The sequence below is a fragment of the Diadema antillarum genome, unplaced genomic scaffold (assembly GCF_040938485.1).
Source record: "Diadema antillarum isolate AM-2024a unplaced genomic scaffold, OU_Dant_1.0 seq00000823_RagTag, whole genome shotgun sequence".
Taxonomy (NCBI): Eukaryota; Metazoa; Echinodermata; class Echinoidea; order Diadematoida; family Diadematidae; genus Diadema; species Diadema antillarum.
In genome coordinates, this window is record NW_027271700.1 from 84,767 (window position 1) to 99,108 (window position 14,342).

Consider the following 14,342-nt stretch of genomic DNA (forward strand, 5'->3'; position numbering starts at 1 on the left):
GTGTACACCGGATTTGCGAGTAAATTCTAAGTTTTCTTTCGGCCACTGTTCTGTGTGCAAATGTCATGCCTCTACAATAATGTAGCTATTGGTCACTAATTGAAAGAAAAAATAATCATAGATTTGCCATGCAATCTACATCAAAGTAAAGCTTGTCATCTTCTCTACAACTTTGCTCATTACATGTTCTGGCTAACAAATACTTGTCAGAAGTTACAAGAATTGAAAAGAAGAATATTTTCCCAAAGCATTTATTACCTAAGTTGCTGTCGCAGAAGTGTGGCACACAGGTTTACGCCGTTGCATATTATGAAGAGTTGAATTGGTCTATGAACTCTGGGTTAAAGGTATAACACTGTAATTTGCTACAAAGTTGTATGAATGTGATGACATTAAATATTTTGTTTTGTTTTGTTTTCTGGATGGATTTTTTTTTCATACAAAAATTAATCCCTTGCCAGCAAATTTCTCATCGCAATCTTTCGACACATGTCACGTTTTCATTCCCTACCATTAGATGGCGCTCTATCACATCAGGTCGCGGTCATGCCATATGGCACGACTGGCATTTAATTATGCTAGTCCTGCGTTTCTTTGAAAGAAGACCATTCTTCGGATTGTGTCATGTACATGAACAAGGCTACAAACAAGAGACTAGTAAAGAATTTCTTAGGAGCCTGCAATAAAGTTAACAGACATTACGCTTTCCGTGACTTCAATCAGGAGCACTAATTGTAATAACGTAAAATTTTTGTTCTCTGTCCGAAATGTGCCACATATTAAGATATGCCTCTATGATTTTAATGACAGATTTAGATAAGGGTTACAAATTATTCCAGCAGCAGCCTCAATAAGAGAGAAAAAATGAGTCATTATCCGAAATATTAATAAAAGCTTGTTGGAACCAACAAGCTTATTTAATTATGGGCATTGATAGGTATTACATGATGACGAAACATTGTAGGTAATGATTCGTAAGATGTCTCTTTCATCTGTGAAAATTAAAATCTCAAAATGTCGACTTTATTTTTCTATAGTTGCAAGCCCAATCTTGTGCCCTTCACAGCACGATGACTTGGAGTAGGACCTACGTGCTCTATTCTCCTACAACGGACGTGGACCCATCTTTACCTTGCATAATCCAAACAAACAATGATGTGGGATAATGATAAGAGATTGAACACCTGTTACGTTTCCCTTAAAGCAAGGAAGGGGGAGTGGAAGATGTTTATACCTAGGACGGACCTGTGAGAATCACATGTCAGCACAGTGGAAGCCCCAATCTCTTAAAGTAGTCTTCCATTAGGGTCTAAACAATTGACATCATTTGTTTAGATAATGAAAACGTGCATGCATGCATACACGGTACATGCTTATTATACAGTCATGATACTTGATAGGTGGGGCATTGTACAACACATGAATACATATTATTATAACATGACGAGTATGATTACAAAACGAGTTAAGGGACACTTTTAAACATTTTAAAGTAAAGGCCTCCATCAGATAGAGCAAGGTAAAGCCTTTCAGTGATATCCGACATATGTAACATAACAAGTGATATTCTTGAAGTTTATGATGACCCACATTTTCTTTTTGTTTTCTTTGTTTTTTAGCAGCTTTAATCGCAAATATTTCAAACTCGACAAGAATGGAGGTAATTAATCGTTTTGCGATAAAACTTTTCATACACTGGTAGTGAATGTCCTACGGACAATATTCATACATGCATAAATACACTCATACATGCATACATACATACATACATACATACACAGTGACGTATACATACGTAGTTGCTTACGTATACGGATGAGCACGTACATAACACTCTTTCTGTTGTATTCTAATCATTATCTGTATGATATGTATGTTTCATATTTTGTATTTTCATCTGCAGTAATAATTCACAACATATGTATATCCTTTCTTCCTATCAGATTTTGCCTTTGCACTATTGTGTCATTTGTATATTTGTGTGTATATTTGACTGGATTTTTTTTCTTTTAATCTAAAATCATCCAAATTGTCATTTCATCGTCTCCATTGCGACCACGTAAAATAGATACAAACACACGATTAAAGTACTTCTCAAAAAAAAAAAATCTGTCAGCTTAAAAGGAGAGAAGTAGGCCTACTTACGTAATGGTAACAAAGTTTAACCTTACTATATTCCGTATGATCTGTCCGTTGATATATTTTGCTGTTAAAAGTTACAGCTAGAATCATGACAGGTTTAGGAAAAACGTTGGTTAAAAAAAAATCAGGAATTTCATCATCCTCTTTTCTATTAATATCTTGAAATCTCCCTCGCGCTTTCAGCCATCACAAACTGATCACATGCATCCTTCACTGCAGACTTGAATTAACACACTTATCTTCTTAATCATAATCTTTTGCGAATTTACATTTCCATTTGTGTGATAACTAACATCCAAAGAGAAAGAGAAAAAACCAACAACAACACCGAAGGTGTTTACATTTTAAATGACAAGGCAATTGAGTGTGTGGTGAGGAAAATGGGGGCTAATAATTTCGATTTAGTCTGTATGAAAGTGTGCATCTACTATTGATAGAAATCAAAAGTTATAACGAAAGAATTTGGAGATTTTAAGAGTCGAACAAAGAAGATGAAATCTTGTTTCTATTTTCAGTAATTATGATTGAATGCATCCATCTTCGTCAGACTAAACCACCTTCTTGCCTTTGGCATGCCATAGTGCTGGACAGAGTTTGTATGTTGCACTCTGGTTCCCTGGGAGGAATCGGTTAATGGGATGGTATAGTTTTGGTTGAGGTGAAGATTCAGGTATTAATTTTTTGTGAGATGATTATAACCGAGTTATACGAAATATTGAAGAGCATACGATTCTAAGAGGAATGAAAAGCTTATTTGATGACAATCAATTTTGAAGTTTGTTTGTTTGTTTGTTTGATTTATTTGTTGAGATATCCAAGTTGTTGAGATATCCAAAGATAAAGTGGTCCTGATAAATGGTGGGATCACCTTTCATTTGGAAAACTTTGTTTTGCTTTGTTTTTGGACATCTCGGCCATTTCAAAACTGATTTTCATCAAATAAACTTTGAATTTCTCTTACAATCATAAGCTCTTTAACATATTAATACAAGATATTTCTGATCATCACGTAGAGATCAAAACGTGAATCCCCATCTCAACCGAAACTATACTATCCCTTCAATTTCCTTAAATGCAGGTGCTCACAAGATATGGCGCATAAGATAAAATGATGACAAACTAAAAATAGATCTTTAGACCTGTATGTCAATCTGGAGAAAAAAAAATAAAGGCTAATAGGCTTGGAATGGGCATTATCACACGATTACGTAATACGTAATCCACGTGTGTCTGTATTCGTCGCAACTTATATTATGTTCACCTCATAATGGCTGGGAAATAGCTCATATCAATACACGTCTTAGGATGATATGAAGCTAGTTTATAAGCCGTCGGTAAGAGCAGACGACCAGCAGACGATATTTTGGCGCTTTTGCAAGTACCTGCTCTCACTTCGCCACGGGCTGTCCGTTCACTTCTATAATTATGAAGCTTTCCACAGGGGTAGCTTTGTGCTTTCTATTAGTCGTATCTCGGACGTGTGAGTTATGTACTTTTGATTTTGTCTATTGCATGGAAGGGAGTCTACCGATAATGTAAAGAAGTGATGGTAATCGACTTTAGTTAAGCCTCTTCAGTGTTAACCATGCTCACCCAGAGGACACAGACATTATCATTGCCGGGTACCCATATACAGCTCGGTCAAGAGGGATGCTCGGTTTGGAAAAACATCTTATCCAACGATGAGCGCATCTCGCAGGATTCTAACCCTATATCTTAATTATTCGTCCGACTCCAGACCCTTTTCCGTAATGCCACCTTCAATTGCATTGTTTATCATAATTTTAGTACTAAAAGTATGTAATTCTTCCAACAATGATGCGAGCACGTCTGAGCACATTTCTGAACATCACCATGATGATTATTGCGTCCTATGAAGCAGGATAAGGCCAGCCCCGTAGAACGTTATTCTTCTTGACTTTTTGGCAATCTGCGCTCGACATATTTCATTGAATTCTTGAGTATCTGCTCTAGTCATACATCTATGAGACGCATCCAACTATTGAATATCAGCGGAAAATGATAATAATGATTGAAATTGATAATGGTCACTATTAGGTTTTTAAATCAAAGAAGTAATTATGTTTGTGTATTGTCGTATATCAACGTTTCCTTCTAATTCAGCGACATATCTTGATACTTTGTAGATGCTGCTGACTCGTGCTCGGGAAGATGTGGGGATAACAACTCAAACTACGACTGCCAGTGTAATTCCTACTGCGAACGGTACAACGACTGCTGCGCCAACTACTACAGCCTGTGCAAAGGTGAGACGGATTTCACTTCCCACCTGATTTCATCATATAAGGAGTGCAAAATATTAATCACTATTTAAAGAAAGGGAGGAGAAAGATGTCCATAAAAGTGATAAATGGATGATTGATATCAATGCAGTGTAGCAGACGCATATAATTGTTTTGTTCACACGCTTTTTACAAAACAAAATATAAGATACAATTTCATAAAAAGCATTTAAATGACATATAAGACAAAAGAGAGGTAGCTTTCTGCCAACACTATAAAACATTATTATTATTATTATTATTATTATTATTATTATTATTATTATTATTATTATCATGTTCACACTGCGGCAAGTTAAAAGAGAACAAATACTTGTAACATTTTATGAAAAATTCTAATATGGACTCCGGAAGTCCACATTGGGCAAATCCTACATGGCGCTTGTGGCATTATATCCGGTCCACCTTTCATCTTTTTTTTTTCAATTCAGTTGACATCTATTGAATTCACCCACAAACATCGAAAACAAAATACAAAGTGTACATTACAGAATTATAATTTCATCATTTTGTAAGAAATACACAATAAAAGCATCATGAAATACATTAAACTATAAATTCAATATCGTTAGATAACAAAGATAGCAATGCACACTTTGGAAGGTGATGACAGAAAAGTAAATACCATGATGGAAAAGTGGTCCACTGAAAAGAAAAGTTTGCAAGACGTGGGTCACTTAAGACGTAATGTGTATACTAAATATCAGAAATCAATTCATATATAACAAGTAACAAAATGATCATCATTATAAACGATTTTTTTTTCAAATACAACCATGAAATACTAATTAAAAATAACAAATTAAGACACTGCCAATAAATACGTTACAGATGTTACAGTGTTACAAATGTTATAATGTTGCCCTACAAGAAAGAACACAGTGAAACACAGTGTGAACACATTGTTAACAGAGTGTGAAATCTCTTCACACTCTTAAATCCGAGCGTTTTAACAGTGTGTACACATTGTGAATCAATTCACAGTGTAAAACAGGATATTACTATGTGAATATCCTGTGAAATTTCACACCACAATGTAAAATAATCTTCACTTTGTTCATTCGAGCGTTTTCACATAGTCGACTGTGTGAGCACAGTGTGAAGACACTGTGGGACACTGTGTTCTTTCCAGCAGGTACCTTCTCCTCTGAATCGACACTAGATTCTCACAGGCGGCGTCACATGCACTGTCCCGGAATTGACACAACATGGCTTAGGGATATCGAATTTACAATTTCGTGTTTCCAAACATGCATTTGTCGAAGCCAATCAACAGCCGCAGCAAGTTACGAAGCCTAATAGAAGGTCACATAACGGCAGCCAAATCACACACGATAGATAGTGAATCTGTAATTAGAATTGAAGGACGCACGAAGGAAACATAATGGCTACACGAAAATTTGACCACCCTCACGAAGTTGCTGCTGTAGAGCCTGGGAAACCCATCTGCAGTCATTTTACGATGCTCTCACGAATGGTCCAATGTCTATACGATGAGAGCTAAATTTAAATATTTCCTTTATGGTGTGGCTATCTTTGCTCACTTTCGGGACACTGTGATTCCTGGATGAAGAAATATTTTTATTTTGACCAAGCGCAATGCATAATTATGCTCGGCTATAGCTTTGTATCAGTCAAGTTCTATTACTGATGAGACAATATCGCATTTCACCGACTTCACAATTTGCCATAAGTACAGGATGAAATCAAATGTATTCTTATTTTATGACCATTATTATTGTTCTGACGACGGTTTAAGTAACAAGGCCAATTAAGAATATATTTGTGGATGCCAAGACCGGCTGAACCTCTAAAAGTCATCACTATGTAACTACCACGTGAGACGTTGCATCGAACATCGATATCAAAACTTTTTTTCTGCCATGGTCAGCTTGAATACTTATGGAAATTGTCCTTATAGTTGTTCAAGGAAAGCAGCGGACTACAATCTATGGATCTTCACTGTGAGATTGGATTATACGGACATTGCTATAAAGTTTACGGTGGGGTCTACCGCCAAAACTTTGGTACGGACTGAGCGTTGAGGACTGGTTCCAAGGCGTCGTCCGAGAATGCTTTCAGTGTTGCCTACTGACAGCCTTAGCAACTGCTGTCAGAGGCCTGAATCAGAGCTACCATGTTCCTCGGTGCCGCAACAGGAGATTCCCTAGAAATGTGAATAAGAATGTCTTTATGTTGTGACAATATAAAATAAAAACCTCGCTGATTTGAGAATAATTTGAGCTCATCGAGATTGATGCAAGACGCAATTATTATTTTCTTGATGATTGCTCCCTGGTGCTTCTGATAATGTGGATCACAAAAGAATATATTCTGCATTTTATGGCCATTTCATAGGCCTGTATTTTCAGATTAAGTAAATGCGCGCTCCTGCCCCCACTGGAAGTTCTTGGGACGAGGATCCTGTAGGCTACAGGGTTTGTCTGGGACTGAAGTTGATTCTTCAGCGTATTGCTTTGCGGACTCCTTTCATCCTATGTATGAGTGGTCTAATGTGTTTAATGCTGCAAATTTGTAACACAAGGTCAGCTTAGCATCTCTCAATTTAAAGGGGATGGCTAGTAACTAATCAGTGGGAATCAGTGGGAATGCTGGAGGATGATTGTTCCAATCCTTGTGGGATTCATTTAAGAGTACATTACATATCTATCGTTGTGTGAGAATTGTTTGCTTCAGAATGGTCTCATATTGAAGTAATGTGCAGTTTAATGTTTCCAGGTTAGCGTGCCTGGTCAGTGACGGGGCATTAATCTGCGCATTACTTGAGTATGAGACCGTTCTGAAGCAAATAATTTTCACACAACAGTAGATATATAATGTACTCTTAAATGAATCCCACAAGGATTGGAACAATCAACCCTCAGCATTCCCATTGATTCCCACTGATCGGTTACTAGCCATCCCCTTTAATGCCTTCATCCCCGATCCCAGGAGCGCAAAGCATCTCGCAGTCAGAACTGTCCAACCTTGCTCAGGAACTGTGGGACAACGACGTCAACCGTCTGAGTAGCAGCCAGTATGAAATCAACCTTCAGACCAAGCTCTCCAACTATGGCGAAAAGGTTGACCGCAGTTCAAGCAAGTAAAAAAGGATTGAGCATTCAGATTTCTAATCAATGATCTGAAGCATTCAATTGATGCAATATATGTTCAGATATCTAGTGACTTTCAATGACTTAATTGGTAAATTGTTATCCATCTAGTTTTTTTATATCACATCATGCATTCTGATGATGTCATGTAAAGCGCAGTGAAATAACTTTATACAGTTTGTAAGACTGTTATATAAATATAATTGTTGTAGATAGATTGTAAAATTGTAACCCATTTCGATTCTCGATTTACGACTTGACCGTCATGATGTCATGTCTTTGCCACTTTAATTACCAGCGATTTAACAATCAGTGACATTATTCCTCTTGTACATCGATCAAGTAGCTACTAGTTTCTTGTGTGATCAATGTCAACACGCATCTTCCTTTTCTTTCCTTTCTTTTTCTGTGGTAAGAATTTGACGCTTTAGACCATGACACTTTTATTTAGACCCATAGGGACCTACATAGCAGAATAGCCATGAACGTAAAGTCAAGTCTGTAGTACTTTCAGTGGCGTTTAGAAATATCTTCATAAACTTCACCCTGTCATTGGTTCCTGTCAGCTTTTTCACATCCGTGAACACGTGGCGACTCCGTGGAACCTTCGACGCCTTCCAGGATCTCCTCGACAACTACGTGCTGAAGACCGGCACGGCCGAGTCGGTGTCTAGCGCCGAGGGGAGAGAGATGGACACATTCCTGGACGATGTCATGGCAACCACCGTTATGCAGAGAACCTACAGTCTCCTCCAGACCAAAGGTAAGTCCTTGAGGAACCCTTCAGGAACCCCCTGTGGAACCCTTTTTGCCTCCGGCAAGGCATCAGGTTGTGTTTTCATCCGCGTTTGTTTGTTTGTTTGTTTGTCTGTCTGTTTGCAAGGTAAGTCCAAAGGTTGTGAACAAATTTGCATTAAACTTGTAGAAAAAGTCGATAATGACACAAGGAACAAATATTCATGATTTAATTTTAATAGTGATCCGGGAATTTGCATGAATTTTGAAGGATTTTTTTTTTTCAGATAGGATCAACGAACTTGGGAGCTCAAGTTGCGTGTAGGCCCCTACTTGAGACTTGCATACGCGCACTAACGTGCTCTGCTTAGGCGAGGAGCCGCGCAGCTGGAAGCTATGACGTAATCATTTTAGTGATAAGTTCCTTTATCATCATGCAATCGAGAAAAAAACAAGATTCTTACAATTTGGAAAAGGCTGAGTTAACTATAGTCCGCAAAAAAGGGATAAAATTTAACCAAAAACAACAAACAACAAGATTATCCTTCGGACGTCTGCGAAAAATGGTTCCACATCGTCTCGGTGCATTTGACAATAGTATTCAAGTTTTTGGCCATTGAACAGATTGGTATAGTTCGATGGTTTGGCTGACACAAGCTATTGGCATCACATGGGCTGCGTTTATCAACTTTCCCCAGTTTAAACGACTTTCGAAAGCCCTTTCGATAGCCCTTTCGATAGCCCTTTCCATAGCCCTTTCGAAAGCCCTTTCCATGGCCCTTTCGAAAGCCCTGTCCACTCCCTGAACTATTAATGTGCCGATTGTTTTCGTCGGCTGCGTTTATCAACTTTCCATAGCCCTTTCCATAGCCCCTTCCATAGCCCTTTCGAGAGCCCTTTCCAAAGCCCTGACTGCCTGTATTAATGTGCCGCTTGTTTTCTAAGAAGGGACGGCGAAAAGCAATTACCATCATAAAGACATATCTTCCTTTGAGAGTGACGAGTCATGATACAATGGCACATGAATCAATTGTCTTCCTATCTGTGAGGCAGCTCCAGTTTAGCACATACAGTGTACTTCAAATATTTCTGAGTGGCAGCATGAGACATGGGATCAAAGGGAATGAGACTGTTGTTACTCTATTTCTCAAACCTTGTTGGTGAAAGAAACACCTCCTTGTTCCAAGCATTATGCGTGCATTACACACAGCGAGTGTGCACTTTACGTGGCGCGCGTCTTTTCAGAAACTGGAAACGCATGGTTGCGTAACCGCAGTAGGGCGACCTAAAGGGCTTTCAAAACAGCTTTGCGTTTATCAACTTCGAAAGGCGTTGACAAACAGGTTTCTGATAACCTGTTTAGGAAACCTGTTTGGATCGTCACAAATTTCGGGCTTTCGAAAAGGCTTTCCTAAAGGGCTTTCAAAACAGCTTTGCGTTTATCAACTTGTGAAAATTCCTTGAAAGCTGTTTGGATAACCTGTTTCTGCCGAGAAACGAGAGTTGATAAACGCACCCTTTCGTAAAAGGCTTTCCTAAAGGGCTTTCAAAACAGCTTTGCGTTTATCAACTCGTAAAAATTCCTTGAAAGCTGTTTGGATAACCTGTGGACAGTATTAATAGTCGAGTCTGCATTCATCTGCTCACTAATCGTTTTGGGTCTTGATCAGATACTAGGCCTACATGTAGTAATAAGGAGCTTTAAATTTTCACGATGTAGACGTTCAGAGGAAAACCTGTTATGGGCATGCTCAAAAACGCTTCTCAAAAACTCTAAAAGAAAATAGCTCTCGTCGTCTGAGTTTTCACTACGCGTTCTGGGCTCTTTATACGTCTGCTCAATTTACGACGAAGAGAACTACTTGATGCTCCGATCATATGGGGACGCCATTTTAATTCTTATAGGTTGCGTCAGGGAGATCAAGAGGAGAAAGTCCAACGCAGTCGTCGTCGCAAACGTCTGGGTCGCAAATCTGAAGCTTCCTAATGTCGACGATGGTGACGATATGACTTCTTTAAAAACGAAAATAAAAGTCTACAACGCGAGGATTGAACTCTGTAATAAAGGTTCATGCTTTTGGCTACTACTACAGGTTACTTCAGCTCATTGGAAGGATTTCGTGATTTCGTGAACAACGTGTGGTTCACCCTATACTCACGGTCATCGAATCGCCTCGACTCCTCGGCTTTCGAACACACCTTCGTCGGTGAGGTGAAGAATAGCGCCGTCAGCGGCTTTCACAACTGGCTCCAGTTCTACTACTTGGAACAGGACGGCAGGCTCAACTACTACGGCTACGTCAGGGAGGCTAACGTAAGCTAGGTCGAAAGTTTTCTGAAAACTGTTCTTGTAAGTCTTTGCTTACAGGAACCTATTGGATCTTGTGATAACTCTGTCGGGGGTTTTGTCACCTCGGAGGCAACGGATTAACTGAAGGTCTGCACGCATTGTGGTGAAACCTCTATCATAGTCTGTGCGCACAGACAGTGTGTCAAAAACGGCGAAACAAGAGTCTCAGTGTTTTATTTTGTCGTTCAGACAACTTCAAGATTGAAAAAGGAAGCATTCAACATTCATCTGTTTTTACCTCTCTTTTTTTTTTTGCTTTATTTTAGCATAAATAGAAAAGGGATACCTACAATACAGACGGATTGGAAGGGGGTAATATGAGTATCTATTTCACCTAGATTCAACAAGTTCAGAATGATCTGTCCGATCGGTGTGAGAAAAAGAATGAGGTGATTTGTAATATATTCCAAAGTCATTCGTTTAAGAAATACTGGAGGCACAGGAGTTGATCTAGGGAGGCGAGTCACTTAAGTGTGTGTAAACTGCGGCTATGATTGCTTCCGCCGTGTTCGTGTGCCAATGTGCATTTATTATCATGTTTGTTGTGGAAAGTATGAGATAGGGTTGTGCATTTGATGCTGTAATTGTGTTTTTTTCTGTTTCTCCCGTTTTGTTTTTCAATTTTCCAGCCAAACCAAATCCTGCTCCAGTTCAGCGTCGACGGCTACGTGAAGACCCTGTCGTCCATCATGCTCGGAGTCAGCCCCGAGTTCGAGCTGGCCCTGTACTCTGTCTGTTTCGTGTCGCAGCCCAACTCGCTCTGCAGGTTCGACCTGGAGGGAAACGAGGTGCAGATCCAAACATACGACTACACCGGCGGCTACATTGGATCAGCGTACTTCAACGTTTAATCAGGATGAACTTATGGGGAACAATAAGTGTGGGGTGGGGTTCATTCTCTCCATCCCTCTCTTTCCTCCCCCTCCCTCGCGTGTAGATTACAAATAGCTGTCTCATTATATGGTAAACTCTTCCAATACCGAAATTTAAAAAAGTAACAATGCGACCACATAACTCACCGAATAAGCCAATTTTTAGTTCCACTTTGCGCATGAGCAGAAAAAAAGGGTCATTCGTACCAGCATGCACGTTGGTTTTTAAATTCACTGTGGTAAGCATCTGTGATGTCATGATTATTGATGTTATCCTTATAAATGCTGCTTGCCAGCACATCCATCTGACAGCTATAAAAAGTGGTATTTGGCAATATCATTAATACATTCAATGCAAAATGATGAAATGGATGCCTCCCCAAGGGTGAATTGACGGGTCATTCTGGTCATTCTGGTCATCTGGGGACCGTTTCATGAAAGTTGTCAGTCTCTGATAATCAACATGGTAACAGTCGGTGACCAGAGCTTCTCAACCAATCAAATCCACGGATTTTGCTGAAATTGTCAGAGACTCACAACTTGTCAGCGCTGACTAAATTGATGAAACACCCCTCTGGTCTACGACATGCCTATTGATTTTCGAGTACGATTTTAATCAAGTTACCCCCTGTAAACTAAATGTAATAATGTTATGTATATAACAAGTACAAGTTTGCCCTTTCACCAGAGAGGAAATTTACATACTTGTGGGAGGTAAAAATTTCCATTCCTTTCAATTGACCAGAAAAGTTTGCCGACATAAACACAGAATTACCATTTCTAAGGTTGTGTTGTTGTTGTTTTTTTTGTGTGTTTTTTTCGTTTCTTTGTTGATGGTATCCCTGCTGGAAAGAACACAGTGTCCCACAGTGTGAGATACACAGTGGGAACACATTGTGAACACAATCACAATATGAACACATTGTGAACACAGTGTGAAATCTCTTCATACTGTTAGATATGAGCGTTTAAACAATGTGAACACATTGTGAATCATCAATTCACAGTGTGGCACAGAACATTACCATGTGAACACTCTTTGAAATCCAAACCAAGGTGTAAAATCATTTCCACACTGTATAATTCGAACGTTTTCACATAGCCGACTATGTGACCACACTGTGAACGCACTGCAGGACACTGTGCTATTTCCAGTAGGGATGGTTTTGTTTGTTTGATTTTTGCGTTTGATGTGAAAGCTCTGACTTAATGTTCTTGAATGACCTGGAATGGCGTCACTCCAAAAAAAGGGCTTGACCAGTTGAGTTAAGTCGTCTACACACTAAATAATTATTATAGAATGATAACTTGCATTCCGGCAGATGTATACCAAACGAGGAGGAACAATGTCAATGGGATTTCTTATCAGAGGGAAGAACACATATTTTGTTATATACACGATGGCTGATACTGACAACGTCGCACAAACACACTCACACACACACACACACACAAACAAACAAACAAACAATAACAGATCGAATCTCGCCTATTAAAATACAGACGACCAAAAACGACACATCCTCGAGTTACCAAAGCATACCTGTGAAGGATTTAGCGCTTTGATCTTTAAAGGACGAGTTTACCTTCATAGACATGTGGATTGAGTAAATGCAGCAATATTATTAGAACACATCAGTGAAAGTTTGGGGGAAATCGGACAATCCATTCAAAAGTTATGAATTTTTAAAGTATCTGCACAGTCATTGCTGGATGAGAAGACTACTACAGTGTATGATGTCACATGCGTACAACGTTATAAGGAAAATATAAAGAGAATTTCACAAAACTTTACTTTTTGAATAAAGCGCACATTTCTTCGACTTGTTACTGACGTATGTTAAGGGTAATGTTATTCCCCTTGCCTTCTGAAAGAGAGAAGTCGAGTTTTCTTTTGTAACGCGTGAAAAGTAAAAATATGTTGAATTTTCTTTATACTTTCTTTATGTCGTTGTACACATGTGACATCACAAGCTATAGTAGTCTTTTCATCCAGTCGTGACTGAGCAGAAACTTTTGAACGGATTGTCCGATTTTCCTCAAACTCTCACCGATGTGTTCTACTGATATTGCTGCATTCACAAAATCCACATGTCTATGAAGGTGAACTTGTCCTTTAACTATTAAGACGTCTGGAACTCTACCCCTCGTGGTGACATTTTTTTTTTTCAGTTCAGTTCAGTTCGTTTATTCATTTCTACGATAAAAACAAACAAACATGCAATGCATACATAAATAAATACAAAGCATAAAATAATTGATAAGAATGTATAGCATAAGAGATATAACAAATTAACAGAATGACGCACTTGGACATTTAACTGAGGAATACAGCCTTTGTTAAAATTAAATGTGAAATGAAAAAAAAAATAGAACTTGGAGGAAAGCTTTAGAAGCCTTGTGAGGATGCTATTTCTCTTAAACATTCTAATGAGGTATTTTACCGGCATATGTTACAACAAGTCATATTAATGAGGAAACACACAAAACACACACACGCACACACACACAAAATGCAAAGATTATATAGATACAAAATAAGGGAGATCAACTTTTCATGAATAATTCAGTAATAATGACCTTTTCAGGGATTTTTTAAACAATCTTAATGATGATGCATGATATTCATCGAAAATATTATACGAACGCCTGCAAGATCCATAATGTGTTACACCAAGGGCAATCACAACAATATCAACAACAATAACAACTATTGTTCCATTGTATACCCCGTGGTATACTAAAAATAAGATCCCGAGATAGGGCAAACCACCTGTTGAGTTCCCTTCAATTGGGGTGACGCAGGGTTTCTCTGGTCGAAATGGAC

The 14,342-nt window shown here is 38.7% G+C and overlaps 1 protein-coding gene across 1 annotated transcript in view; it reads left to right on the top strand.

Moving 5' to 3' along the window:
• LOC139739979 (uridylate-specific endoribonuclease-like) overlaps window positions 1–11,494 on the top strand; it is a 95,221-nt gene extending 83,727 nt beyond the window's left edge. Inside the window, exons 2-6 of the mRNA XM_071650577.1 lie at window positions 4,290–4,409; window positions 7,398–7,548; window positions 8,125–8,321; window positions 10,387–10,607; window positions 11,273–11,494. Of these exons, the coding sequence (XP_071506678.1) occupies window positions 4,290–4,409; window positions 7,398–7,548; window positions 8,125–8,321; window positions 10,387–10,607; window positions 11,273–11,494 (911 nt within the window). The remainder of the gene's footprint in view (window positions 1–4,289; window positions 4,410–7,397; window positions 7,549–8,124; window positions 8,322–10,386; window positions 10,608–11,272) is intronic.
• The last annotated feature ends 2,848 nt before the right edge of the window (window positions 11,495–14,342 follow it).